This window comes from Mesoplodon mirus (genome assembly GCF_964341445.2).
Source record: "Mesoplodon mirus genome assembly, chromosome: 11".
Lineage (NCBI taxonomy): Eukaryota > Metazoa > Chordata > Mammalia > Artiodactyla > Ziphiidae > Mesoplodon > Mesoplodon mirus.
In genome coordinates this window covers 55417569-55445559 of record NC_138987.1, presented here as the reverse complement: position 1 = coordinate 55445559, position 27991 = coordinate 55417569, and the positions used below count along the sequence as shown (strand labels likewise).

The 27991-nt window shown below is 57.8% G+C and overlaps 1 protein-coding gene across 8 annotated transcripts in view; it reads left to right on the top strand.

The window, feature by feature from the left end:
* Positions 1-27991, top strand: part of KMT2D (lysine methyltransferase 2D) — a 37750-nt gene that overhangs the window by 5956 nt on the left and 3803 nt on the right. For 2 of the 8 annotated variants that reach the window (XM_082635730.1, XM_082635725.1), the window contains exons 3-51: positions 46-172; positions 353-576; positions 691-800; positions 976-1138; positions 1478-1643; positions 1743-1857; positions 2004-2161; positions 2369-2514; positions 2653-4029; positions 4124-5232; positions 5704-5817; positions 6168-6278; positions 6817-6921; positions 7669-7850; positions 8000-8164; positions 8260-8369; positions 8467-8514; positions 9182-9403; positions 9633-9752; positions 9842-9955; positions 10173-10303; positions 10388-10535; positions 10735-10800; positions 10979-11089; positions 11255-11428; positions 11533-11617; positions 11848-12089; positions 12188-12261; positions 12471-12521; positions 12648-14459; positions 14569-14748; positions 14826-14962; positions 15195-17062; positions 18594-18717; positions 18863-18947; positions 19057-19123; positions 19224-19456; positions 19557-22196; positions 22330-22470; positions 22593-22760; positions 22919-23078; positions 23704-23779; positions 23951-24126; positions 24235-24365; positions 25054-25186; positions 25265-25392; positions 25540-26680; positions 27548-27684; positions 27783-27913. In XM_082635730.1, coding sequence (XP_082491856.1) covers positions 46-172; positions 353-576; positions 691-800; positions 976-1138; positions 1478-1643; positions 1743-1857; positions 2004-2161; positions 2369-2514; positions 2653-4029; positions 4124-5232; positions 5704-5817; positions 6168-6278; positions 6817-6921; positions 7669-7850; positions 8000-8164; positions 8260-8369; positions 8467-8514; positions 9182-9403; positions 9633-9752; positions 9842-9955; positions 10173-10303; positions 10388-10535; positions 10735-10800; positions 10979-11089; positions 11255-11428; positions 11533-11617; positions 11848-12089; positions 12188-12261; positions 12471-12521; positions 12648-14459; positions 14569-14748; positions 14826-14962; positions 15195-17062; positions 18594-18717; positions 18863-18947; positions 19057-19123; positions 19224-19456; positions 19557-22196; positions 22330-22470; positions 22593-22760; positions 22919-23078; positions 23704-23779; positions 23951-24126; positions 24235-24365; positions 25054-25186; positions 25265-25392; positions 25540-26680; positions 27548-27684; positions 27783-27913 — 15736 coding nt within the window. The remainder of the gene's footprint in view (positions 1-45; positions 173-352; positions 577-690; positions 801-975; positions 1139-1477; positions 1644-1742; positions 1858-2003; positions 2162-2368; positions 2515-2652; positions 4030-4123; positions 5233-5703; positions 5818-6167; positions 6279-6816; positions 6922-7668; positions 7851-7999; positions 8165-8259; positions 8370-8466; positions 8515-9181; positions 9404-9632; positions 9753-9841; positions 9956-10172; positions 10304-10387; positions 10536-10734; positions 10801-10978; positions 11090-11254; positions 11429-11532; positions 11618-11847; positions 12090-12187; positions 12262-12470; positions 12522-12647; positions 14460-14568; positions 14749-14825; positions 14963-15194; positions 17063-18593; positions 18718-18862; positions 18948-19056; positions 19124-19223; positions 19457-19556; positions 22197-22329; positions 22471-22592; positions 22761-22918; positions 23079-23703; positions 23780-23950; positions 24127-24234; positions 24366-25053; positions 25187-25264; positions 25393-25539; positions 26681-27547; positions 27685-27782; positions 27914-27991) is intronic. The other 6 variants (XM_082635732.1, XM_082635726.1, XM_082635729.1 and 3 more) reach the window with 6 other exon arrangements.

Here is a 27991-nt window from a genome sequence, read left to right as displayed (position 1 = left end):
GTGGAGGATAATGGCTGATGCACACTTCTCTGTCTGTTCATTCAGCTGATGGACCTGCAGCCTCCGAGGAGCCAGGTGCCACTGAGCCAGACCTTCCCAAACCGCATGTGGGGGAGGGCTCTGTGCCCAGTTCTGGGGGCCCCAGGCTTCAGGAGCCTCCCCAGGACTGCAGGTAACTAGCTTGGGGAAATGAGGATGTAAGGACATACGAGGATTTGATTTGAGAGTCTGGGGCTTTCAAGGTGGAAAATTGAGGACAATGAGTGGGAAGCATAGGTGTGCAAGTCATGGGGTTGTTCAGGGGTACCTGTGGGCAGGGGCCAGCATGGTGCTGATGCTTGTGTGTTCACAGTGGGGGTCCAATGCGGCGTTGTGCTCTCTGTAACTGCGGGGAGCCCAGTCTACACGGGCAGCGGGAGCTACGGCGCTTTGAGTTGCCATTTGACTGGCCGCGGTGTTCCGTGGTGTCCCCTGGGGGGAACCCAGGGCCCAGTGAGGCAGCGCTGCCCAGTGAGGACCTATCACAGATTGGTTTCCCTGAGGGCCTGACACCTGCCCACCTAGGAGAACCTGGAGGTAAGTGAAGGGAAGTGGGGTAGCTGACTTGGGCAGGAAACAGGGAAGGGGCTGAGTGGTCCTGAAGCAGTGATGACGTTCTTGTTAACTCTTTCCCCCTTTCCCCCTATGAAGGGTCCTGCTGGGCTCACCATTGGTGTGCTGCGTGGTCGGCAGGCGTGTGGGGGCAGGAGGGCCCAGAACTATGTGGTGTGGACAAGGCCATCTTCTCAGGGATCTCACAGGTGGGGCCGGGCCAGGGGATTGAGTAGGCCCAGGGCAGGGTGGGCAGGGCTGGTGGGCTTCCGAGAGTCAGGGTGGAATGAGAAGGGCAGGGGCCATACTGGGACAGAGCCAGTGCCTGACGTGTTGCTCTGGAGAGAGCTGGCTAGCACTGAGGCTTTGTCTCCACCCTGGCAGCGCTGTTCCCACTGCACCAGACTCGGTGCCTCCATCCCTTGCCGCTCGCCTGGATGTCCACGTCTTTACCACTTCCCCTGTGCAACTGCCAGCGGTTCCTTCTTATCCATGAAAACACTGCAGCTGCTATGCCCGGAGCACAGTGAGGGGGCCACACATCTGGGTGAGAAGTCCTGCCCTTTGGACGTAGGGCAAATGAGGGTCCAAGGGTGCTGGGGGTTTTGTACTCTGCAGCGCACTCAGAAGTCTACAATGACATACTGTCAGTCTGCCCCACTAAAATGTGTGTGGACTCTGTGAGGGCAGGGGCTTTGCCTGTCTTGTTTAGCATGGTGTCTGCAGTGCCTAGAGCAGTGCCTGGCATATATTAGGCAGACGCTTAGTAACTATTTCTTATTCGTTCACCCTGTGTCTGTGGAGTGCCTGTCATGTAGACAGCACTGTGCCGAGTCCTGTAAGGAATCCACAGCTGACCTGTGTCCTCCGTCCCTTCCCACTGCAGAGGAGGCTCGCTGTGCAGTATGTGAGGGGCCAGGGGAATTGTGTGACCTGTTCTTCTGTACCAGCTGTGGGCATCACTATCACGGGGCCTGCCTGGACACTGCTCTGACTGCCCGCAAGCGTGCTGGCTGGCAGTGCCCTGAATGCAAAGTGTGCCAAGCTTGCAGGTAAGAGTGGGAGGGCAGGAGAGAACCTTAGGTGAAGCACAGGTTGAGGTTGAAAATGAGGGCAAGGAGGACCCTGTTATGTGCCCTGTGCCCCTGTAGGAAACCTGGGAATGACTCTAAGATGTTGGTCTGTGAGACATGTGACAAAGGATACCATACCTTCTGCCTGAAACCACCTATGGAGGAACTGCCTGCTCACTCTTGGAAGTGCAAGGTGAGTGTCCCCTGATCCTCCTGCCTTACTTTCCCTAAGTCTGCCTCCTACAGCATCCTGAGTTTCTCTGTTGTGACGAGTCCCGTGTTCTCCTCCAGTCTCTGGCTGTCTGACAAGTGCCCGTTTTGCCCGTTCCCTTCCCCTAGGCATGCCGGGTATGCCGGGCCTGTGGGGCAGGCTCAGCAGAGCTGAACCCCAACTCTGAGTGGTTTGAGAACTACTCGCTCTGTCACCGCTGTCACAAAGCCCAGGGAGGACAGCCTGTCAGTTCTGTTGCTGAGCAGCACCCCCCGGTCTGTAGCAGGTAAGTGGTGTGGACTGGCAGAGATCAGTCTGGGGGATCGGAAGTACTGAGATTGGCAGGGCTCGTGTTAAAGCAAGCTGACTTTGAGAGGAGGGCCCTCAGGTGGGCAGTACAATCCATAGCATTCGTGCCTCGCCCCAGTGTGCTCTCGTGAGGAGCTGATAGCTGATGAGAGCCATGGTGCCTGCTCCCCTGTACCCTCTGCAGATTCTCACCCCCAGAGCCTGGCGATACCCCCACTGATGAGCCCGATGCTCTGTACGTTGCATGCCAAGGGCAGCCAAAGGGTGGGCACGTGACCTCTATGCAACCCAAGGAACCGGGGCCCCTGCAATGTGAAGCCAAACCACTAGGTGAGTAGGGTTTGAGGGTCCCTGAAAGTAATCCCCTTCTATCGTGTGGCAAGGGACAGTTTCTGCTTTGCCCCAGACCCTGTACTTTCTGTGGAGTGCCGCTGAACTAGGTAGGAACATAGTGTGTTATGTCTGCAGGTAGAGAAGGGGCCCAACTTGAGCCCCAGTTGGAGGCCTCCCTAAATGAGGAGATGCCACTGCTGCCCCCACCTGAGGAGTCGCCCCTGTCCCCACCACCTGAGGAATCACCCACATCCCCGCCGCCTGAGGCATCGCGCCTGTCCCCACCGCCTGAGGACTCGCCCCTCTCTCCACCGCCTGAGGAGTCTCCTCTGTCTCCCCCACCTGAGGCATCACCTTTTTCTCCACTGGAGGAGTCACCCTTCTCTCCCCCAGAGGAGTCCCCCCCATCTCCCCCGCTTGAGACACCCTTATCCCCACCGCCTGAAGCATCACCTCTGTCACCACCATTTGAGGAGTCTCCCCTGTCCCCCCCACCGGAGGAATTGCCTACCTCCCCACCACCCGAAGCATCGCGCCTGTTCCCACCACCTGAGGAGTCACCCATGTCCCCTCCACCTGAAGAGTCACCCATGTCTCCACCACCTGAGGCATCTTGTCTGTTCCCACCATTTGAAGAATCGCCCCTGTCCCCTCCACCAGAGGAGTCTCCTCTCTCCCCACCACCTGAGGCATCACGCCTGTCCCCACCACCTGAGGACTCACCCATGTCTCCGCCACCTGAAGACTCGCCTATGTCCCCCCCGCCTGAGGTATCACGCCTGTCTCCCCTGCCTGAGGTGTCACGCCTGTCCCCACCACCTGAGGAATCTCCCCTGTCCCCACCACCTGAGGAGTCTCCCACATCCCCCCCACCTGAGGCTTCACGCCTGTCCCCACCGCCTGAGGACTCACCCACGTCCCCGCCACCTGAAGACTCACCTGCTTCCCCGCCACCGGAGGACTTGCTTATGTCCCTACCCCTGGAGGAGTCACCCCTATCGCCACTGCCTGAGGAACTGCGACTCTGCCCCCGGCCCGGGGAGCCGCGCCCGTCCCCTGCACACCAGGAGCCGCATCTGTCCCCTGCGCCCCAGGAGCCGCGTCTGTCCCCTGTGCCCCAGGAGCCGCAACCGTCCCCTGCGCCCCAGGAGCCGTGCCCGTCCCCTGCGTCCGAGGAGCCGCGTCTGTCCCCTGCACCTGAGGAGCTGCATCTGTCCTCCCAGCCTGAGGAGCCGCGCCTGTCCCCTCGCCCTGAGGAGCTGTGCCTGTCCCCCACGCCTGAGGAGCCGCGCCTATCCCCTCGACCTGAAGAGCCCTCTGAGGAGCCAGGCCTATGCCCTGCACCTGAGGAATTGCCCTCGTTCCTCCCACCTGGGGAGCCACCCTTATCCCCTTTGCTTGGAGAGCCGGCCCTGTCTGAGCCTGGGGAGCCACCTCTGTCCCCTCTGCCCGAGGAGCTGCCGTTGTCCCCATCTGGGGAGCCATCTTTGTCACCTCAGCTGATGCCACCAGGTACGGGGATGTTAGTACCCTCTTACTCTGGGACAGTCTTAACTCTTTATGGCATATCTAATCTAAGAGCCTCTCTTTTTTTCTTTCTCTCCAGATCCTCTTCCTCCTCCGCTCTCACCCATTATCACAGCAGTGGCCCCGCCGGCCCTGTCTCCTTTGGGAGAGTTAGAGTACCCCTTTGGTGCCAAAGGGGACAGTGACCCTGAGTCGCCATTGGCTGCCCCCATCCTAGAGACACCTATCAGCCCTCCACCAGAAGCTAACTGCACTGACCCTGAGCCTGTACCCCCTATGATCCTTCCCCCATCTCCAGGCTCCCCGGTAGGACCGGCCTCTCCCATGCTGATGGAGCCCCTTCCCCCTCGTTGTTCCCCACTCCTCCAGCATTCCCTGCCTCCCCCAAACTCCCCTCCTTCCCAGTGCTCTCCCCCTGCTCTGCCACTGTCTATTCCTTCCCCACTGAGTCCCATGCAGAAGGCAGTGCAGGTCTCAGATGAGGCTGAGCCACATGAGATGGAGACTGAGAAAGCCCCAGAACCTGAGTGCCCAGCCTTGGAACCCAGCCCTACTAGTCCTCTCCCCTCTCCCATGGGGAACCTTTCCTGCCCTGCACCCAGCCCTGCCCCAGCCCTGGATGACTTCTCTGGCCTGGGGGAAGATACAGCCCCTCTGGATGGGACTGACACTCCTGGATCACATCCAGAGGCCGGACAGACCCCTGGCAGTTTGGCTAGTGAACTTAAGGGTTCCCCTGTGCTCCTGGACCCCGAGGAGCTGGCCCCTGTGACCCCTATGGAGGTCTATGGCCCAGAATGCAAGCAGGCAGGGCAGGGCTCACCCTGTGAAGAGCAAGAGGAGCCACGTGCACCAGTGGCCCCTACCCCACCTACTCTCATCAAATCTGACATCGTTAATGAGATCTCCAATCTGAGCCAGGGCGATGCCAGTGCCAGTTTTCCGGGCTCAGAGCCCCTGCTGGGCTCTCCCGACCCCGAGGGGGGTGGCTCCTTGTCCATGGAGCTGGGGGTATCTACAGACGTTAGTCCAGCCCGAGATGAGGGCTCCCTGCGACTTTGTACGGATTCACTGCCAGAGACTGATGACTCGCTGTTGTGTGATGCTGGGACAGCTATCGGAGGAGGCAAAGCGGAGGGGGACAAGGGGAGGCGGCGCAGCTCCCCGGCTCGTTCCCGCATCAAACAGGTAAGGGGCTATCCAGCCACTGGATGTGCTTGGTGTCATGCCACTGTCAGAGGTATAGTCCTGTGTCACTGATACCTTCCTGCCTGGCTTACTGAATCCTGGACTGTCAGAGATCCTTGAGTGCATCTTCTTATTTTATCAAGGAGAATACTGATACATAGGGGGACGTGACTTGCCCAGGTTCATGGTAACTCAGCCATAGAATCGGGACTAGAAACTCAGGTCTCTCAAGCCAGTATTTTTTCTTGTTGTACCACGTTGACCACTCTTGGAAGATGTGGAGTGGTTTGGACCAGAGTTACCTACCTGTTGCTATCTGAGAGCTTGGCTTTTTCCCTGGCCCTGACTGGGACTTTTGGGCTTTGTTACCTGCCATACTCTGTCCCTTCGTCTCTTCTCTTCCCTCCAAGCCTGTGGATGCAGCATATTAGCCCTCGACTTTTCCTGTAATCGTCCCCTTTCCTCACTCAGGGTCGCAGCAGTAGTTTCCCAGGGAGACGCCGGCCACGTGGAGGAGCACACGGAGGACGTGGGAGAGGACGGGCCCGGCTAAAATCAACTACTTCTTCCATTGAGACTCTGGTAGTAAGGAGAGGCCTCCCATCCCCCAAACATGCTTCAGCTGGCCCCTTCAAGATTAAACACCCTTTAAATTTTGCCAGTCCCCTGCACGCTCACCTGCCTGCCTGCTAGCCTAGGGCCTGTCCAGCTATGTCCGTGCTCCTTCTGTGCTCTTGGCCCCCAGGCTTCTCTGAAATCTGATGTTGGGCTGAGGCCCAGTTTGGGAGCTGGGGTGTTCTTCTGCTTCTTAGTCCTGGCTCCTGGCTTTCATCTTAGCCAGGGGTTTATGCCGCCTTCCCCCAACACCAAAGAGGAAAGCAGCTTAGTTGGGGCAGATTTAGCTGCCTCACTTTCCACAACTCTCTGCCTATAAGGTTGCTGATATCGATAGCTCTCCCAGCAAGGAGGAAGAAGATGATGATGATGACACCATGCAAAATACTGTGGTTCTCTTCTCCAACACAGACAAGTTTGTCCTAATGCAGGTATCATACTTGACTTTTGTAGTCCCATCTTCAGCAGTGAGACCTGGCAGACTGAACAGTCGGATATGTGTGTTTCGGTGGTGGGAGGGTAAATGGGGAGAACCAGGGACCTACTTCTGGCATTCCAGAGAATGAGCTTGACACTGAGGTAGCAGCTAGGGATGTAGCAGTGAAAAAGGCAGAAATGGTTTCTGCCCTGTCGAAGCTTAGCGTCTAGGGAACACGAGTAATCTCGAAGCTGTAGAATTTTGTCACATATATTACTGTCTCATCCTGACCAGTCTTTACCCATCTTATCTTTTCACTTCTCATTAGCGTTACCCATGTCAGGCTGTATCATTTCAAATTACCTGATCAGATGAGCAAGGCATGCTAGGAAGGAATGGGGTCCCGTGATGGCTCACCGTGTCCTAATGCTGGGGATGGGCTTCTGCTTCTTTGACTCCCTCCTCTCAGATTAGTGGTGTGGTCAGTTACTGGGACTGAGTGGTATTGAGGATGTGAGGTTGGACATTTGGGTTTCTGTGTGTTTCCCCAGGACATGTGTGTGGTATGTGGCAGCTTTGGCCGGGGGGCAGAGGGCCACCTCCTTGCCTGTTCCCAGTGCTCTCAGTGCTATCACCCTTACTGTGTCAACAGCAAGGTGAGTTCAGGGCCCAAGAGGTCTGGCCTGGAGGGTGGGGTCATTAGTGCTTATCCTGGTTCCCCGTCCTGGCCACTCTACTTAAAGTGGCCATTGGTCATGGAAGTTGTTTATCAGTTTCCAGTGGTTGTCAGATTCATCTTGGGAAAAAATACTTCGGAAACCATAGTGGTCTTTACGAGTTTCTTTGTGGTAGACCATGACTTGCTAGTATAATTCAGTCCATCATATAAACTGTGAGAACTTTACTTAGTAGAAAACATGTTATGGTCTGGATATAAAATGTAAAATCAGAATCAAACACATGTCCACAAAGAGAAAGCAGTGTTTTTTGACTCAAGTATGATCAGTCATTTTGGGGTTTTCATTAATGTTAATTTAGAACTTGTCCACTGCTAACACCCACTAACTTGCAGCAGTAGCAGGTCCTACATGTTCAAGAAAAACGGGGGGAAATACAACCTAATTCTATCCACAGTCTTTTTGGGGACTTAGCTCGTGAAAGATCGTAATGAGGCAGTGGCCGGGTGAGGCTGTTCTCTGATCAGCAGAGATCCCTGGAAGCCCAAGTTTAAGATCCACTATTTTTGGGGTGAGGGTGCTCTGTGTAGCTTCCCTGTGCTCAAGTGGAGGTCCGGCCTGGGTACTGGGGTCCTCCAGCCTCACCTGTGTAAGTCCCCCCCTCCCCTGAGAGATCTGCCCTGCCCTCCGCATCACCTCCTGAGGAATTGCCATCTTCTGCACCAGATCACCAAGGTGATGCTGCTGAAGGGCTGGCGTTGCGTGGAGTGCATCGTGTGTGAGGTATGCGGCCAGGCCTCAGACCCCTCCCGCCTGCTGCTCTGTGATGACTGTGACATTAGCTACCACACGTACTGCCTGGACCCCCCACTGCTCACCGTGCCCAAGGGTGGCTGGAAGTGCAAGTGGTAAGGAGACTGGGATCTTCAGAGGGGCCTGAAATGTTTGAGTGGGTGTGATGTTGAATACATGGCAGAGGCGGGGTTTAGAAGGCCGGGCGGCTTTGGGTGCTTTGGGTAGGTTAGGTGCTGAGGGTCTGTCTTTCTGCCCCCACCAGGTGTGTGTCCTGTATGCAGTGTGGGGCCGCCTCCCCTGGCTTCCACTGTGAATGGCAGAACAGTTACACGCACTGCGGGCCCTGCGCCAGCCTGGTGACCTGCCCGATCTGTCATGCCCCGTATGTGGAAGAGGACCTCCTGATCCAGTGCCGTCACTGTGAACGGTGAGGGTGCCCCTCTCCCCTCTTATAAGCCCCCCCTTCGCTGTTCTCAGCCTTGCGTTGTCTCAGTTTATCCCCTCCTGTCTCCCTTCTCCCAGGTGGATGCATGCTGGTTGCGAGAGCCTCTTCACAGAGGATGACGTGGAGCAGGCGGCTGATGAGGGCTTTGACTGTGTCTCCTGCCAACCTTACGTGGTAAAGCCTGCTGGTGAGTACCAGGAGCGGGGGAGAGGGGAGGAGGGGTCGGGCAGGGTGCCTTGCTTTGGGACAGGGCCTCTAGCTGCCTTGCTTTGTCCTCTCCACAGTGCCTGTTGCGCCTCCAGAGTTGGTGCCTATGAAGGTGAAAGAGCCGGGTGAGTCACAGAAATTCTGAATGCCAAAGCCAGCGGAGACCTTAGACACTTAGTCCAGCTCCAGCCCCCCAACTTTATCTCATCATTTTCAGAGAAGGAAACTAAGACCCAGGGGGGTTGAGTGGCCTGCCCAAGGTCACCCCATAGGTCAGTGGTGAAGTTATGACGAGAACCAAGGCATCCAGTTTCCCAGGCAGAGTTCCTTCCACCAGGCAACACGGCCTTTGTACGGCTAGAATCTCACCTCCAGAGAGCACAGAACACAGCTTTCTCCTTAATGAAGGAGCTGGGGCTCTCCCACCTCCATCATGATGTGGGCACTGCTCCTGGCATCTGGGGCACTGTGAGCTGGCATTCGGCAAGGAGGGGCCCTCCTGGCCCCAGACAGCTAGAGAATATATTTGGTGAACTGAGGGTTAATCATGAGCAAAGTCCGGCTTCGGCAGGAGCGGTCTCTCTGGTCCCCCTAGTTACCTGAGGGAGCGCTCGGGCCTTAGCTGGCGCCCACTGGTGGTCTCTCCTCTCCAGCCCTCAGACCCCAGTCTGGACGTCAGTCTGTCTCTCTCTCTCGCTGCTGTTGTCCCAGCTAGGGACTTAGGCCGAAACTTGGAGTTCTGCGCTCCTTGGGGCCTCCGTCAGGGCTCACACGCTCTTCCCCCTTGTGCAGAGCCCCAGTACTTCCGCTTCGAGGGTGTGTGGCTGACAGAAACTGGCATGGCTGTGCTGCGTAACCTGACCATGTCACCCCTGCACAAGCGGCGCCAGCGGCGGGGACGGCTTGGCCTCCCAGGCGAGGCAGGGCTGGAGGGTTCTGAGCCTTCAGATGCCCTTGGCCCTGATGACAAGAAGGATGGAGACCTGGACACTGATGAGCTGCTCAAGGGTGAAGGTCAGGCTGAGGAATCTCAGGGAGTGCCAAAGTAATGGGAGCATGCCTGTGAGAGTTGAATGTTGGGTAGGAGCTGCATTATCACTCCCAGTCACCCTGAAGCCACTGTTGGTCTTGTCCAGATGGGTCTGTGGCAGGGCACTCAGCTCTGTTCTTAGGTGGCAGGATGACAGGGTTAAAAGGGTCCATGCCTCTGACCTGCTTCCATCTCGTCTGTCCCTGTACACAGGTGGTGTGGAGCACATGGAATGCGAAATTAAACTAGAGGGCCCCGTCAGCCCTGATGGAGAGCCTGGCAAAGAGGAGACCGAGGAAAGCAAAAAACGCAAACGCAAACCCTATCGGCCTGGTGAGGCCCTGGGATGCAGAGTTGGGGTGGTGAGTGGCAGCTCCCCAGGTCCCCAGCGGCTTCTCAGCCTCAGCTCTGTCTCCTTATAGGCATTGGTGGTTTCATGGTGCGACAGCGGAAATCCCACACACGTGTGAAAAAGGGGCCTGCTGCACAGGCGGAGGTGTTGAGTGGGGATGGGCAGCCCGACGAGGGTGAGACGGGTGAGGGCTCCAGTGGGGCCTGGGAGAAGGTGGGGATCACAGGACCTGTGGGACATTGCCAGGGAGGCCTGGGGAGGGGAGTTCACTCAGAGGGCCAAGAGAGTAGTGGGCCCAACTGCTGCTGGGGAGAGAGTAGGCAGAAAGCTTCCCCAGGCCAAGTTGGGAGCAGCATGCCCACTGTCCTCAGAGAGGCAGACACCTCCCATTCGGTCCCCAGTGTTGCCTGCCGACCTGCCTGCAGAGGGCTCTGTGGACCAGAGCTTAGCTGACGGGGATGAGAAGAAGAAGCAGCAGCGGCGAGGGCGCAAGAAGAGCAAACTAGAGGACATGTTCCCTGCTTATCTGCAGGTGGGTATTAGGCTCCGAGGGGCAAGGGCAGTGTCGGTCCTGCAGGGCATGAAGAAGCCTGTTTCTCCCTGACTCCTCCCACAGGAAGCCTTCTTTGGGAAGGAGCTGCTGGACCTGAGCCGGAAGGCCCTTTTTGCAGTTGGGGTGGGCCGGCCAAGCTTTGGACTAGGAATCCCAAAAGCCAAGGGGGATGGAGGCTCAGATAGGAAGGAGCTCCCAACCTCACAGAAAGGTCAGTCGTGTGGGGGTAAGGTGGTCTGAAGGGGTCCAATTTCACTCTGTGCTTAGAAGCTGGTAAGAGATTTTAGTGGGAAATGGGCTGGTCTCCAGGAGTTGAGGGTGGGCCAAGGGCCCTGGCCTTGGAGCTGGGGTCCTATTCGGGGCATCACGTGTAGGGCATCTCTGATTGGAATGGTGACTGTTGCTCATAGGAGATGATGGTCCGGATGTTGCAGATGAAGAATCCCGTGGTCCTGAGGGCAAGGCTGATACATCAGGTGAGGGCTGCTGGGAGGACTGTGTGCCGTCTTGGTTTTGCTTCTGTCAACCTGTTCTGCCACTGAGCACTATCAGGGATGGAGGCTGGAAAGTGTTCCATGCCTTCTGTGGTTCAGGGTGGCCAGTGTGGTACCTCCATACTGGCCTTGGCTGATGGGTTTCTCCTGCCAATTGCAGGACCTGAGGATGGCGGCGTAAAGGCATCCCCAGTGCCTAGTGACCCTGAGAAGCCAGGCACCCCGGGTGAAGGGATGCTTAGCTCTGACTTAGACAGGATTCCCACAGAAGGTGAGGCTGTGACCCGCACTCCTTGCGTATAAGGGTCCTCTGTGGGAGAAGGAGAGCATCCTACATGTGAGGCTCTCATCTCTACAGCTTCTCTAGTGGGGAGTCGTGGGCACCTTCCCTGGCCGTGACCATTTGTAGCCCTGTGGTGTCCCTTCAACTCCCCAGTCTTCCTCAGCAGCATCCTTCATCGATCCCTCACAGAACTGCCCAAGATGGAGTCCAAGGACCTGCAGCAGCTTTTCAAGGATGTTCTGGGTTCTGAACGAGAGCAGCATCTGGGTTGTGGAACCCCTGGCCTCGACGGCAGCCGTACACCGCTACAGAGGCCCTTTCTTCAAGGTGATCCGGATAGGAGTGGTTTGAAAACTGGGTGGGCAGGTATGGCCAAGCCTGCCCCCAGGATGGGCCACTTACTCCTTTCGCTGATCCTGTGCCTCTTGTAGGTGGACTCCCTTTGGGCAATCTCCCCTCCAGCAGCCCAATGGACTCCTACCCGGGCCTTTGCCAGTCCCCATTCCTGGATTCTAGGTTGGTATTTATGCTTAACCCCCGTGGGCAGTCTCTTCCCTCCAACTGGGGCCATGCCAAGGGAGGGAACCTTGGACTCTTGGGTGCTGCTGTAGCAACACCTCCCTTTGCTCCTTTGTTAGTGACTGTCCTCTGTTGGGGCAGGGCAGTGGCCTGGGGACTCTGGGCAGTTTGTCTGGGGTTGGGCTTGGCGTCCCTGCCCTCTGTGACTCTCTGCCCCTGCGCCCCAGGGAGCGCGGGGGCTTCTTTAGCCCGGAGCCCGGTGAGCCAGACAGCCCCTGGACAGGCTCGGGGGGCACCACGCCCTCCACCCCGACCACGCCCACCACAGAGGGTGAGGGCGACGGGCTCTCCTACAACCAGCGGAGTCTTCAGCGCTGGGAGAAGGACGAGGAGTTGGGCCAGCTCTCTACCATCTCACCTGTGCTCTATGCCAACATTAACTTCCCCAATCTCAAGCAAGATTACCCAGGTACCCGTGGGATGAGGGCAAGGGAGACAACCTGTAACATGGCACGTGCAGGGGTCACCTGCCGGGTCACCTCTAACACATTTCTCTCTGCCCTCCAGACTGGTCTAGCCGCTGCAAACAAATCATGAAGCTCTGGAGAAAAGTTCCAGCTGCTGATAAAGCCCCCTACCTGGTGAGACAGAGGGAGCCTGGGTCAGCGTGGGAGCTGAGGGTGCGGGGTGACTTTGGGAAGGTCGCCTCAGTTCTTTCCATTCCCCACTCCCAAAGCAGCTGGGCCAGTAGGGATCAGCTTCTGGGTAGGCAGTGTGAGTGTCATTGCGAGGGCTGGGGGCTGAGCGTGAGGTTGCGTCCTAGCCTAAGGTTGTGTCCTCTATTCCTCAGCAAAAGGCCAAAGATAACCGGGCAGCTCACCGCATCAACAAGGTGCAAAAGGTGAGTGGGGTCCAGGCTGGGCCGTGCCATCCAAGGCCTGTAGTGGGGCGGGCTCTCTAAGGGTAGCGGGGACATAGGGGCTGCCCACAGCAGCCTGACTGCTCTGTGCCTGGTCTCCCCCTGTAGCAGGCTGAGAGCCAGATCAACAAGCAGACCAAGGTGGGCGACATGGCCCGTAAGACTGACCGACCGGCCCTACATCTCCGCATTCCCCCCCAGCCAGGGGCACTGGGCAGCCCGCCTCCTGCTGCTGCCCCCACCATTTTCATTGGCAGCCCCACTACCCCCGCCGGCTTGTCTACCTCTGCGGATGGGTTCCTGAAGCCGCCGGCGGGCACGGTGCCCGGCCCCGACTCGCCCGGTGAGCTCTTCCTCAAGCTCCCACCCCAGGTGCCCGCCCAAGTGCCTTCGCAGGACCCCTTTGGACTGGCCCCCGCCTACGCTCTGGAGCCCCGCTTCCCCACGGCACCACCCACCTATCCTCCCTATCCTGGTCCGACCGGGGCCCCCGTGCAGCCCGCGACGCTGGGCGCCTCATCTCGTCCTGGGACCGGCCAGCCAGGGGAGTTCCACACCACCCCACCTGGCACCCCCCGACACCAGCCCTCCACACCTGACCCCTTCCTCAAACCCCGCTGCCCCTCACTGGACAACCTGGCTGTGCCTGAGAGCCCAGGGGTAGGGGGAGGCAAGGCTTCTGAGCCTCTGCTGTCGCCCCTGCCTTTCGGGGAGTCTCGGAAGGCCCTAGAGGTGAAGAAGGAAGAGCTTGGGGCATCCTCTCCCAGCTATGGGCCCCCAAACCTGGGCTTTGTTGACTCACCCTCCTCAGGCCCCCATCTGGGTGGCCTGGAGTTAAAGGCACCCGATGTCTTCAAAGCCCCCCTGACCCCTCGGGCATCTCAGGTAGAGCCCCAGAGCCCAGGCTTGGGCCTAAGGCCCCAGGAGCCGCCCCCTGCCCAGGCTTTGGCCCCTTCTCCTCCCAGCCACTCGGACATCTTTCGCCCTGGCCCCTACCCTGACCCCTATGCCCAACCCCCATTGACCCCTCGGCCCCCACCCCCACCCCCTGAGAGCTGCTGTGCCCTGCCTCCTCGCTCACTGCCCTCTGACCCTTTCTCCCGAGTGCCCGCCAGTCCCCAGTCCCAGTCCAGCTCCCAGTCCCCGTTGACACCCCGTCCTCTGTCTGCTGAGGCTTTCTGCCCATCCCCTGTTACCCCTCGCTTCCAGTCCCCTGACCCTTATTCCCGCCCGCCCTCACGCCCTCAGTCCCGGGACCCGTTTGCCCCACTGCATAAGCCACCCCGCCCCCAGCCCCCTGAAGTTGCCTTCAAGGCTGGGCCTCTAGCCCACACTCCGTTGGGGGCTGGGGGTTTCCCAGCAGCCCTGCCCTCAGGGCCAGCAGGTGAGCTCCATGCCAAGGTCCCAAGTGTGCAGCCGCCCAATTTTGCCCGGTCCCCTGGGACTGGTGCATTTGTAGGCACCCCTTCTCCCATGCGTTTCACTTTCCCTCAGGCAGTAGGGGAGCCTTCGCTAAAGCCCCCTGTCCCTCAGCCTGGTCTCCCTCCACCCCATGGGATCAACAGCCATTTTGGGCCCGGCCCTACCTTGGGCAAGCCTCAAAGCACAAACTACACAGTAGCCACAGGGAACTTCCACCCATCGGGCAGCCCTCTGGGACCCAGCAGTGGGTCCACAGGAGAGGGCTATGGGCTGTCCCCACTGCGCCCCCCATCAGTCCTTCCACCACCTGCACCCGATGGATCCCTCCCCTACCTGTCCCATGGAGCCTCACAGCGGGCAGGCATCACCTCTCCAGTTGAGAAGCGAGAAGACCCAGGGGCTGGGATGGGCAGCTCTTTGGCGGCACCTGAACTTCCAGGTACCCAGGACGCAGGCATGTCCAGCCTCAGTCAGACAGAGCTGGAGAAGCAACGACAGGTGAGTCGACATCCTGGACCTGAGCCCCCGCCACGTCTCCTCTGTTTCTGTGCCAGCCCTTTGGTTTGAGTAGAATGGACTTAACCCCTCTTCTCTGTTCTCTGCGCAGCGCCAACGACTACGGGAGCTGCTGATTCGGCAGCAGATCCAGCGCAACACCCTTCGGCAGGAGAAGGAAACCGCGGCAGCTGCCGGAGCAGTGGGGCCCCCGGGCAGCTGGAGTGCCGAGCCTAGTAGCCCTGCCTTTGAGCAGCTGGGTCGAGGCCAGACCCCCTTTGCTGGCACCCAGGTAGGTAGAGTGGCAAGGGGTAGTGGATCCAAGATACTGAAGGTGGCCCCAACTTCATCTACCCTCATCTCTCCTAGGACAAGAGCAGCCTTGTGGGGCTGCCCCCAAGTAAGCTGGGTGGCCCCATCCTGGGGCCAGGGGCTTTCCCCAGTGATGACCGACTCTCCCGGCCACCTCCACCAGCCACCCCTTCCTCTATGGATGTGAACAGCCGGTGAGGCTCCAGGGGGTGCCCTGGGGGAAAATCAAGGGAACATGTTGTACCTCCATTGTGTGCTGCCTCTGATTTTCCTGTCTCTCTAATCCTTCTTTTGTATCGCTTAACTTCTCTTCCCCATTGCTTCCCCCTCACTGCATGAACTCCATCCTTCCTTCCTTAGGGCAGCCCGTGTTCTAGCTCTTTTTCATCCTGCTTCCGCCTTACTGACTACTGCATATTCTTCCAGGCAACTGGTGGGAGGCTCCCAAGCCTTCTATCAGCGAGCACCGTATCCTGGGTCCCTGCCCTTGCAGCAGCAGCAGCAGCAGCAGCAACTGTGGCAGCAGCAGCAGCAACAACAGGCAACAGCAGCAACTTCCATGCGACTTGCCATGTCGACACGCTTTCCGTCAACTCCTGGGCCTGAACTTGGCCGCCAAGCCATAGGTGCCCCCTTGGCGGGAATTCCCACCCGCCTGCCTGGCCCTGGTGAGCCAGTGCCTGGTCCAGCTGGTCCTGCCCAGTTCATTGAGTTGCGGCACAATGTACAGAAAGGACTGGGACCGGGGGTGCCTCCGTTTCCTGGTCAGGGCCCCCCTCAGAGACCCCGTTTTTTCCCTGTAACTGAGGATTCTCACCGACTGGCCCCTGAAGGGCTTCGTGGCCTAGCAGTGTCAGGCCTTCCTCCTCAGAAACCCTCAGCCCCGCCGGCCCCTGAACTGAACAACGGCCTCCATCCAACGCCCCATACCAAGGGTCCCAACACGCCTGCTGGCTTGGAGCTAGTCAGCCGGCCCCCCTCAGGCACTGAGCTTGGCCGCCCTCCTCTGGCCCTGGAAGCTGGGAAGTTACCCTGTGAGGATCCTGAGTTGGATGACGACTTTGATGCCCACAAGGCCCTGGAGGATGATGAGGAGCTTGCTCACCTGGGCCTGGGTGTGGATGTGGCCAAGGGAGACGATGAGCTGGGCACCCTGGAAAACCTGGAGACCAATGATCCCCACCTGGACGACCTGCTCAACGGGGATGAGTTTGACCTGTTGGCCTATACTGACCCTGAGCTGGACACCGGGGACAAGAAGGACATCTTCAATGAGCATCTGAGGCTGGTGGAGTCGGCCAATGAAAAGGCTGAGCGGGAGGCTCTCTTGCGGGGGGTGGAGCCAGGACCCTTGGGCCCTGAGGAGCGCCCTCCCCCCGCTGCTGATGCCTCTGAGCCCCGTCTGGCGTCAGTGCTCCCCGAGGTGAAGCCCAAGTTGGAGGAGGGTGGGCGCCACCCTTCCCCTTGCCAGTTTACCATTACCACCCCCAAGGTAGAGCCAGCTCCAGCCACCACTTCCCTAGGCCTGGGGCTGAAGCCAGGACAGAGTGTGGTGGGCAGCCGGGACACTCGAATGGGCACAGGACCTTTTCCCAGTAGTGGGCACCCAGCTGAGAAGGTCCCCTTTGGGACCACAGGAGGACCACCAGCTCACCTGCTGACCCCCAGCCCACTGAGTGGCCCAGGAGGGTCCTCCCTGCTGGAGAAGTTTGAGCTAGAGAGTGGGGCCCTGACCTTGCCCGGTGGACATGCATCTGGGGATGAGCTGGACAAGATGGAGAGCTCACTGGTAGCCAGTGAGTTGCCCCTGCTCATCGAGGACCTGTTGGAACATGAGAAGAAGGAGCTGCAGAAGAAGCAGCAGCTCTCAGCACAGCTGCAGCCTGCCCAGCAGCAGCAGCAACAGCAGCATTCCCTACTGTCCACCCCAGGCCCTGCCCAGGCTGTGTCTTTGCCACATGAGGGCTCTTCTCCCAGTTTGGCTGGCGCCCAGCAGCAGCTTGCCCTGGGACTTGGAGGTTCCCGACAGCCAGGCTTGGCCCAGCCACTGATGCCCACCCAGCCACCAGCTCATGCCCTCCAGCAGCGCCTGGCCCCATCCATGACCATGGTGTCCAACCAAGGGCATATGCTAAGTGGGCAGCATGGGGGACAGGCAGGCTTGGTGCCCCAGCAGAGCCCACAGCCAGTGCTGGCACAGAAGCCCATGGGTACTATGCCACCTTCCATGTGCATGAAACCACAGCAGCTGGCAATGCAGCAGCAGCTGGCTAACAGCTTCTTCCCGGATACAGGTAACCTCATCTGGGGGCGCTGGCTTATCACTGTTACCACTAAATGCTCACTGAGGCTGCAGACCCAAGATCCTCCCTAGTTAAAGGGGATGGGACACAAAGAGCTTCGGCCAATTTCCATACGAGTGGTGTAAGCAGAAGCACTGTAGCTTTTAAGGGAGAATAGTGCCTGGCATACAGCAGGCATTCAGATGTTGAATGAATGAATGGAATAGATGCATGAAGTCTGATTACCAAAGGCCTTGTAGCTGTGGTGAGACCCAAAGATTAGGACTTGGAGAGAAGTGGTGCAAGAAAAAGCAACCGGGTTGGTGAAAAGACTTAGTGAGACTTAGCAGCAGGAAAGCCGATGGGGTATATTTGGAGACAATGAGTGGAGACGATGGTTAGCCTGGAGCAGGCTTTGCGGAGGGAAGTGAGGGGGCGCTACCGTAGCTATGGAGAGGTAAGAAGAGGGCGCAGATTGAAGAAGACCTCAAATTGTAATAGCACCTATTGAATAGTGGTTGTTTGCCATGCCAAACACAGTGCTGAGCACTTTACATTTGTTGTATAATTTAATCATCACAACAAACACATTAAATGGGTACTATTATTACCTTGGATTATAGAAAAGGAAACTGAGGCAGAAGAGGTTAAGTTAACTTGCCCAAGGTCACACAACTAACAGAGCTGGAATTTGAACCCTGGCCCTCATATCCTCTTAACTGTTTTACTGCCTCAAAATAACCAGGAGAGGGAGGTGGGTTAGTCCTCTTAAGAGTAGGGGGTCAGGGGACTTCCCTGGCAGTCCAGTGGTTAAGACTGTGCTTCCAATACAGGGCACGAGGGTTCGATCCCTGGTTGGGGAACTAAGATCCCACGTGCCGCTCAGCGGGGCCAAAAAAAGAAAAAAAAGAAGGGAGTCAGTTAAGCTTTCTGAGCAGTGGAGAAATATACAATGTACAGGATTTTAGGAAGATTTAAGTTTTTGGTGGCTGCTGGTTTCTCTTTTCCTACCCAGCATCCTGGACAGGCAGAAGAATGGTCTGTAGGTGATGCGTGTTGTGCCAAAACAGCTCTGGCATTGGGCTTTGGCACAGTGCCCACATCTTGGGTTCTTGGGCTGCGCTTAGTTGCCGTTAAGAACACTACTTTTGAAGAATGCTTTCTAGGTCATAAAGTGTACTCGTATTCTGGTCACATTTGATCCTCTCAGTAGCTCCATGAGGTGAGCAGAATAAGGAATCGTGATCTCTATCAAATAGAAGAGTAAACTGAGGCCCATAGAGGTGAAATGACATTGATATATTGGCTCAACAGATATTTACTGAGTACCTTTTCCTAGCACTGTGCAAGTAAAAACGGAGCCACATGTCCTGTGAATAATAGAACTGAGTCACCTATGCTGCCTGGCTCCTAGTCCAGTGGGCTTTCCACCATGCCATACCATTGTTCTGCTTGGCTTAGTGGAGGTCAAGGTGTTGGAACAGCAGACACGGAATGGGGCATTGACCTCAGTGCCCAGCTCACTTGGCTCCTCCCTCTCCAGACCTGGACAAATTTGCTGCAGAAGATATCATTGATCCTATTGCAAAGGCCAAGATGGTTGCTTTGAAAGGCATCAAGAAGGTGATGGCTCAGGGCAGCATTGGAGTGGCACCTGGTATGAACAGGTAAGACTTGCAGGGTGGGAGCGTTGGCCCTTTCTTTTGCCAGTCCTTCCCCTGTTCTTCCTGATCTACTTCCTTCTTGTCCCACCTCTTTGCCCTTCAACTTTCCCCATCACCGACACGTCCTCTTTGCTTTGGTGGACTCCAGGCAGCAAGTGTCCCTGCTAGCCCAGAGACTCTCAGGGGGGCCCGGCAGTGACCTGCAGAACCACGTGGCAGCTGGGAGTGGCCAGGTAAATAAATGGTCAGGTGGGAGTGGGAGCTTGGGTCCTATGCCATCAGGCCACCCTTCTTAGGGCCTGGTACAGAACAGTGACCCTTTAGCTGTCTCTCTCGTCACAGGAGCGGAGTGCCGGTGACCCCTCCCAGCCTCGTCCCAATCCACCCACTTTTGCCCAGGGAGTGATCAGTGAGTATGGGGATGGGGAGGAGTGTGCAAGGAAGGGGCTTGGGGTGCGCGGGGAAAGAGGGATTGGGATCACCTGACACCCGCCCGCTTCCTTTCCCAGATGAGGCTGACCAGCGGCAGTATGAGGAGTGGCTGTTCCACACCCAGCAGCTCCTGCAGATGCAACTGAAGGTGCTAGAGGAGCAGATTGGGGTGCACCGCAAGTCCCGGAAAGCTCTGTGCGCCAAGCAGCGCACTGCCAAAAAGGCTGGCCGTGAGTTCCCAGAGGCTGATGCTGAGAAGCTCAAGCTGGTGACAGAACAACAGAGCAAGATCCAGAAACAGCTGGATCAGGTGGGGAAGGCAGACTTCAGCCTAGCAACCAGGAGCCTGGGAAGAGGGATGGCGTGGGTGGGCAGGCTCCAGGCTGACCTTCCTGACCCTCCCATGCTAGGTCCGGAAGCAGCAGAAGGAGCACACTAATCTCATGGCAGAATATCGGAATAAGCAGCAGCAGCAGCAGCAGCAGCAGCAGCAGCAGCACTCAGCTGTACTGGCCCTGAGCCCTTCCCAGAGTCCCCGGCTACTCACCAAGCTTCCTGGTCAGCTGCTCCCTGGCCACGGGCTGCAGCCACCGCAGGGGCCCCCTGGTGGGCAAGCTGCAGGTCTTCGCCTGCCCCCTGGGGGCATGGCACTCCCTGGACAGCCTGGTGGCCCCTTCCTCAACACCACCCTGGCCCAGCAGCAGCAACAGCAACATTCTGGTGGGGCTGGGGCCCTGGCTGGCCCCTCAGGGGGCTTTTTCCCTGGCAACCTTGCTCTTCGAGGCCTAGGACCTGACTCGAGGCTTTTACAGGAGAGGCAGCTGCAGCTACAGCAGCAACGCCTGCAGCTTGCGCAGAAACTGCAACAGCAGCAGCAGCACCTCCTAGGACAGGTGGCAATCCAGCAGCAACAGCAACAGGGCCCAGGGGTACCGGCAAACCAGGGTCTGGGTCCCAAGCCCCAAGGGCTTCTGCCTCCCAGCAGCCATCAGGGCCTCTTGGTCCAGCAGCTGTCCCCCCAGCCACCCCAGGGGCCCCAGGGCATGCTGGGCCCTGCCCAGGTGGCAGTGTTGCAGCAGCAGCAGCAACAGCACCCTGGAGCTCTGGGCCCCCAGGGCCCTCACAGACAGGTGATCCTGACCCAGCCCCGGGTGCTAAGTTCCCCCCAGCTGGCACAGCAGGGTCAAGGCCTTATGGGACACCGGCTGGTCACATCCCAGCAGCAGCAGCAGCAGCAGCAGCAGGGATCCATGGCAGGGCTTTCCCACCTTCAGCAGGGTCTGATGCCACACAGTGGGCAGCCCAAACTGAGTGCTCAGCCCATGGCCGCCTTGCAGCAGCAACAGCTGCAGCAGCAGCAGCTTCAACAGCAGCAGCAGCAGCAGCTTCAACAGCAGCAGCAGCAGCTTCAACAGCAGCAGCAGCAGATGGGCCTCTTGAACCAGAGTCGAACTTTACTGTCTCCTCAACAGCAGCAGCAGCAGCAGCAGCAGCCAGTGACGCTCGGCCCTGGCGTGCCAGCCAAGCCTCTGCAACACTTTTCTAGCCCCGGAGCCCTGGGCCCAACCCTCATCCTAACGGGCAAGGAGCAAAACATTGTAGAGGCGGCTCTTCCTCCAGAGGCCACCGAGGGGCCCTCCACGCATCAGGGAGGGCCGTTAGCAGTAGGGACTGTACCAGAGTCAGTGGCCACTGAACCAGGGGAGGTAAAGCCCTCACTCTCTGGGGACTCACAACTCCTCCTTGTCCAACCCCAGGCCCAGCCTCAGCCCAACTCTGTGCAGCTGCAGCCACCTCTGAGGCTCCCAGGACAACAGCAGCAGCAAGTTAACTTGCTCCACACAGCGGGTGTGGGAAGCCATGGGCAACCAGGCAGTGGATCATCTTCTGAGGCCTCATCTATGCCCCACGTGCTGGCCCAGTCTTCTGTTTCCTTAGGGGAACAGCCTGGACCCGTGACCCAGAACCTTCTGAGCTCCCAACAGCCCCTTGGACTAGAGCGGCCCATGCAAAATAATGCAGGGCCACAGCCTGCCAAACCAGGATCTGTCCCCCAGTCTGGGCAGAGCCTGCCTGGGGCTGGGGTCATGCCTACAGTGGGTCAGCTTCGAGCACAGCTTCAAGGAGTCCTGGCCAAAAACCCACAGCTGCGGCACTTGAGTCCTCAGCAGCAGCAGCAGCTACAGGCACTCCTCATGCAGCGGCAGCTACAGCAGAGTCAGGCAGTACGCCAGGCCCCACCCTACCAGGAGCCTGGGACCCAGCCCTCTCCCCTCCAGGGCCTCCTGGGCCGCCAACCCCAACTTGGGGGCTTCCCTGGATCCCAGACAGGCCCTCTTCAGGAGCTGGGGGCAGGGCTTCGATCTCAGGGCCCACCCCGGCTCCCCGCCCCACAAGGAGCCTTATCCACAGGACCAGTCCTTGGCCCTGTCCTTCCCACACCTCCACCATCCAGCCCCCAAGAGCCAAAGAGACCTTCCTCACAGTTACCTTCCCCCAGCTCCCAGCTCCCCTCTGAGGCCCAGCTCCCTACCACCCAACCAGGAACCCCAAAACCCCAGGGGCCACCCTTGGAGCTGCCTCCTGGGAGGGTCTCACCTGCTGCTGCCCAGCTTGCAGATACCTTCTTTGGCAAGGGGCTGGGACCTTGGGACCCCCCAGACAACCTAGCAGAAGCCCAGAAGCCGGACCAAAGCAGCCTGGTACCTGGGCATCTGGAGCAGGTGAATGGGCAGGTGGTACCCGAGCCACCCCATCTCAGCATCAAGCAGGAGCCTCGGGAAGAGCCATGTGCCCTGGGAGCCCAGGCAGTGAAGAGGGAGGCCAACGGGGAGCCAATAGGGGCACCAGGTACCAGCAACCACCTCCTGCTGGCAGGCCCTCGCTCAGAGGCCGGGCATCTGCTCTTGCAGAAGCTTCTACGAGCAAAGAATGTGCAACTCAGCACTGGGCGGGGGCCCGAGGGGCTGCGAGCTGAGATCAACGGGCACATTGACAGCAAGCTGGCTGGGCTGGAGCAGAAACTACAGGGTACCCCCAGCAACAAGGAGGTGAGTACTGTAGCTGGAGTGGAGCAGACAGTGCAGGGCCTGGAGCCCGGGGGCAGAGTGAACAGGTCTGGGTGAAATGAGGTGAGGACTCCGAGGGGGACAGCGGCCTTCACTGTGGGTTTATCTGGCTTAGGATACAGCAGCAAGGAAGCCTTTGACACCGAAGCCCAAGAGGGTACAGAAGGCAAGCGACAGGTTGGTGAGCTCCCGAAAGAAGATGCGGAAGGAGGACGGGGTCAGGGCCAGCGAGGCCTTGCTGAAACAGCTGAAACAGGTGACCCCCAGGAGCCAGTCCCCTGGTCCCGTCCCAGGATGGGGGCAGCCTGGCCCCCAACTGTGCAGTAGCAGAGACGTACACGCTGCAGGTTTCCAACCTTGTCGTCTTGCCCCTCCTAGGAGCTGTCCCTGCTGCCCCTCACGGAGCCCACCATCACCGCCAATTTTAGCCTCTTTGCTCCCTTTGGCAGCGGCTGCCCAGTCAATGGGCAGTGCCAGCTGAGGGGGGCCTTTGGAAGTGGGGCACTGCCCACAGGCCCTGACTACTATTCCCAGCTGCTTACCAAGGTCAGAAAAATGGCAATACCTTTTGGGGACGATAAGGTTCCTGGGGAGGTGGAGATGGGGGTGGCAGACTTGTGGAAATGGCTGGTATAGTGTAGGGCCAGGAGATCATGTCAGTCTCCCTATGCCATCTTGCACACAACACCCCACCCCACCCCCAGAATAACCTGAGTAACCCGCCGACACCACCCTCGTCGCTGCCCCCCACCCCACCCCCATCGGTGCAGCAGAAGATGGTGAATGGCGTCACCCCATCTGAAGAGCTGGGGGAGCACCCCAAGGATGCCACCTCTGCCCGAGATACTGAAGGGACGCTGAGGGGTAAGTCAGAAACGGAGTGAGCTTCTCCTCCTCTGCTAGGTCTGGGTGGCTGGGGTCATGTGGTACAGTTTAAGACAGGAGTGGGTTATGTGTTGCTCTGCGTGCATACACTACAGGGTCCTTGAGATAAGACGGGCCTCTTCAGGACTGATTTGTTGGAGGCAAGGGTTGCCTTCTGGAGTCTAGAGCAAAGGCAGCAGGACAGGGAGAGTATTTATGAAGCTTTCGCTTACAGGGAATAGCCCAGCTTCTTTACCCAGTGGGTACGAACTACAGTCAGATCTGGATTTGAATTCTGGCTCCTGCTTTGATTTAGCTGTGTTACTGCAGCCAAATTGATTGACTTGTGTGAGCCTCAGTTTTCTCACGATGGAATAAAAATAGTGCTCGCCTAATGGAGTCGCTAAAAAACTATAAACAAAGAAGGTACTTACAGAGTACCTCTTTAGAAAGGCTCAATAAATATAGGTTGTCTGCCCTAAACTGGTAGGTGGGTGGATGGGTAGACAATGGTCATGATAGCTAAGCTAGGTCTTGTACTAGTTAGACCTGAAACATGTGGGAGAAAGCACCATTGGCTCTGGCCACCCTCAGCCTGACTTTTCTTCTCCCACCTACCCCTCAGATGCTTCAGAGGTGAAGAGTCTAGACCTGCTGGCCGCCTTGCCTACGCCCCCTCACAATCAGACTGAGGATGTCAGGTGCGGGTGGGGCCAGAAATGGGGATGAGGAATTGGGGTGCGGGCAGGTCGCCTTATTTTTCCCTTGGACAGTGACAGATTTCAAGCAGGGCTGTGACATCTACTAATCTCTGGATTTGGGAGGTGGCATCTGTAGGGCCTTAGCAAAGGATGTCTGCTTTTGGCCCACAGGATGGAGAGTGACGAGGACAGCGATTCTCCTGACAGCATTGTGCCAGCTTCGTCCCCCGAGAGCATCCTGGGGGAGGAAGCCCCTCGTTTCCCTCAGCTGGGCTCAGGCCGGTGGGAGCAGGACGACCGGGCTCTCTCCCCCGTCATCCCCATCATTCCTCGGGCCAGCATCCCAGGTAGAGGTTGCTCTGGGCGTGAACCAGTCCTGGCCAGGCCGGGCTGCATTGTCAGAGGTTGGGGAGAGAGGCAGCTGGAGCTTACACAGGTCCCTCTTTCTCATTCAGTCTTCCCAGATAGCAAACCTTATGGGGCCCTGGAGCTGGAGGCCCCTGGGAAGCTGCCTGCCACAACTTGGGAAAAGGGCAAAGGAAGTGAGGTGTCAGTCATGCTGACAGTTTCTGCCGCTGCTGCCAAGGTATGTTCCTGGGGGTGCCTCGGAGGCCAAGGGGATGCTGGTCAGTGGGCAGTCCCGAGAGCTTCTCTGGATAAATACAATCATTTAAAACTATGTGTTGAGGACCTACTGTGTATGAAAGCCTGAGCTGGACTGTGGGATTAGGAAAAATGTAGCACAAGGGGTCGCTGCCCTCAAGGGGCTCACAGTTCAGTGGTAAAGACACAAGTCAACAAATAGGAGAGCGTGTATAATGTGACGAGCGCTACAAAACAGCATGTCGCCAGTCACACTGAGTGGAATTCTGGTTTTTTGAAAATGTTATCAGGGTTTTGTGGTCAAAGGAAACTGGAAATCCCAGTTAAAATAGCAAAACAGGTTTCTTTATTACAAGGCTCTTCAGATCCTTTACTTTGCTAATGTGTATTGTGAATTTCCAGGTTGTGGATGTAGTGTGTGTCATTTCCCAAACCCAGCAGACACAGGTCTCTTTCTGTGGAGCTCCCGTTAGTACCCACAGCGGTTTGGGAGAGGCTGCCCATAAAGGAAATGCATGAGAAGAGCTGGATGGCACAGGGGCAAGACTGATGGCACATGGCCACCTGGGGAGTTGCCTTCTGAGTGTCCTTGTCCCTACCAAGCTGGTGGTGGTTCTCACTCCACACACACTGCTGACACGGCTGTCCCATCCCCTTTCCTGCCCTGGCAGAACCTGAATGGTGTGATGGTGGCAGTGGCAGAGCTACTAAGCATGAAGATCCCCAACTCCTATGAGGTGCTGTTCCCAGAGAGCCCTGCCCGGGCAGGCCTTGAGCCTAAGAAGGGGGAAGCTGAGGGCCCTGGTGAGTTTGGCAGGAAAACTCCTTGGGACCTGCAGGGAATGATTCTGGTGGGAGGCTCTGACCCCTTCCTTCCTGCAGGTGGGAAAGAAAAGGGTCTGGGAGGGAAGAGCCCAGAAGCTGGCCCTGATTGGCTGAAGCAGTTTGATGCTGTGTTGCCCGGCTATACCCTCAAGAGCCAGTTAGACATCTTGAGTCTCCTCAAACAGGTGGGTCTGTTGGCGGGAAAGGGGTGGGTGTCTGGCTAGGACTGAGAAGGCACGGGGCTTTTGGGCGAGTGGAATCTGGGTGGGAGGAGAGAGGTGACTCCGTTCAGCGAGGAGCTGGCAGTAATGGTACAGGGCGTCTTCCCATAGGAGAGCCCCGCCCCAGAGCCACCCACCCAGCACAGCTACACCTACAACGTCTCCAACCTGGACGTGCGGCAGCTCTCGGCCCCGCCTCCTGAAGCACCCTCCCCACCCCCTTCCCCTTTGGCACCCTCTCCTGCCAGCCCCCCTGCTGAACCCTTGGCTGAACTTCCAGCTGAACCCTCAGCTGAGCCACCAGTCCCCTCGCCTCTGCCACTTGCCTCGTCCCCTGAATCAGCCCGGCCCAAGCCCCGAGCCCGGCCTTCTGAAGAAGGCGAAGATTCCCGGCCCCCTCGCCTCAAGAAGTGGAAGGGGGTGCGCTGGAAGCGTCTCCGGCTGCTGCTGACCATCCAGAAGGGTGGCGTGCGGCAGGAGGATGAGCGGGAAGTGGCAGAGTTTATGGAGCAGCTTGGCACAGCCCTGCGACCTGACAAGGTGCCTCGAGACATGCGGCGCTGCTGCTTCTGTCATGAGGAGGGGGATGGGGCCACGGATGGGCCCGCTCGCCTACTGAACCTGGACCTGGACTTGTGGGTGCACCTCAACTGTGCCCTGTGGTCCACGGAGGTATATGAGACCCAGGGTGGGGCACTGATGAACGTGGAGGTTGCCCTGCACCGAGGACTGCTCACCAAGTGCTCCCTGTGCCAGCGCACTGGTGCCACCAGCAGCTGCAATCGCATGCGTTGCCCCAACGTCTACCATTTTGCCTGCGCCATCCGCGCCAAGTGCATGTTCTTTAAGGACAAGACCATGCTGTGTCCGATGCATAAGATCAAGGGGCCCTGCGAGCAGGAGCTGAGCTCTTTTGCTGTCTTCCGGCGGGTCTACATTGAGCGAGATGAGGTGAAGCAAATCGCCAGCATCATCCAGCGGGGGGAGCGGCTGCACATGTTCCGTGTGGGGGGCCTTGTGTTCCACGCCATCGGACAGCTGCTCCCCCACCAGATGGCCGACTTCCACAGTGCCACCGCCCTCTACCCCGTGGGCTACGAGGCCACGCGCATCTACTGGAGCCTCCGTACTAGCAACCGCCGCTGCTGCTACCGCTGCTCCATCGGCGAGAACAACGGGCGGCCGGAGTTTGTGATCAAAGTCATGGAGCAGGGCCTGGAGGACCTGGTCTTCACTGACGCCTCTCCCCAGGGTGAGCACGGGGCCCTTGAAGTGGTAATACGGAATTGGGCAAGTGTCTCCCAGCGTCCCCTTTAACGATGTTGAGAAGAGACCTGCAGGCTCCTCATGAGTGATCTTTCTCCCCCACTTAGGGCAGGCAGAGGTCTCTTGAAGATCTCCAGAGAAAGTGTTTTGACTGCTCAGTCACTTTGAATTCCCTTGTGATTGAGGATATTTTGCTTGTCTGACTACACATATGTCAGCTCCTTTTCCTAACTCAGTGGATCTAAAGGATACAGTTCTGGGGCTCTGTCTTCCAGCTCACCCAATCTGATTCTAGCCTTGAGTTCCTTATGGTTGCTTTTCCCTGGATAAAAACTTGATCTTAGTTTCAGTGTTACTGATAAAAGTAACAGTAAGAGTTACATTGTAGTGAGCATGTGCTATGTGCCATAAACTAAGCTGAGCAATTTATATAGGTTATTTTGTTCACACAAAACCCTGCAAGCTGAGTACTATTATTATGCCAAGTTTTACACATAGAGAAACTGAGTAGTGGAGAGATTTAAGTATTTGCCTTAAGGTCCCATGGCCAGTATTAGAACTTGAACCCAAGTCTTCTCAACTCCAAAACATGCCTGTGCTGGGTATCCTGGGCCCTGGGTTCATGTTTCTGTGTCACAAGGCTCTCTGATGCCCCTCCAGGGTGGGAAGCCTCCTGGCTTGTTGAGGGAGACTGAGATTGGGAGGCCAAGAGGGGCTCCTGAAGAACCACACACCCTCTTAACAGCAAGGTGGGCAGGCTACAGGAAACAAATGTAGCTTCAGATGGAGGTTAGGGCTGAGGTCAGTGAGCAGAAGTTGCCTCTGAGGGCTGCTCTCTTTCCTTGCCTCTTAGCTGTGTGGAATCGCATCATTGAGCCTGTGGCTGCCATGAGAAAAGAGGCTGACATGCTGCGGCTCTTCCCTGAGTACCTGAAAGGCGAGGAGCTCTTTGGGCTGACAGTGCACGCCGTGCTGCGCATAGCTGAATCAGTAAGGAAGGGGCCAGGGGTGGGGCCAGGTGGGCACGGGGAAGGTTGGTTCTGCCCCACAAGTGCTCAGGCTAAAGTGAGCATGACCTGTGCCCACAGCTGCCTGGAGTGGAAAGCTGTCAAAATTATTTATTCCGCTATGGACGCCACCCCCTGATGGAGCTGCCACTCATGATCAACCCCACTGGTTGTGCTCGATCAGAGCCTAAAATCCTCACACACTACAAACGGTGAGCTTGTGGGGGGTTGGTAGGGACCCTCTGGCCAATTACAAGTGTTTGGGGTTACAGATCAGAGTTCCCTTGGAG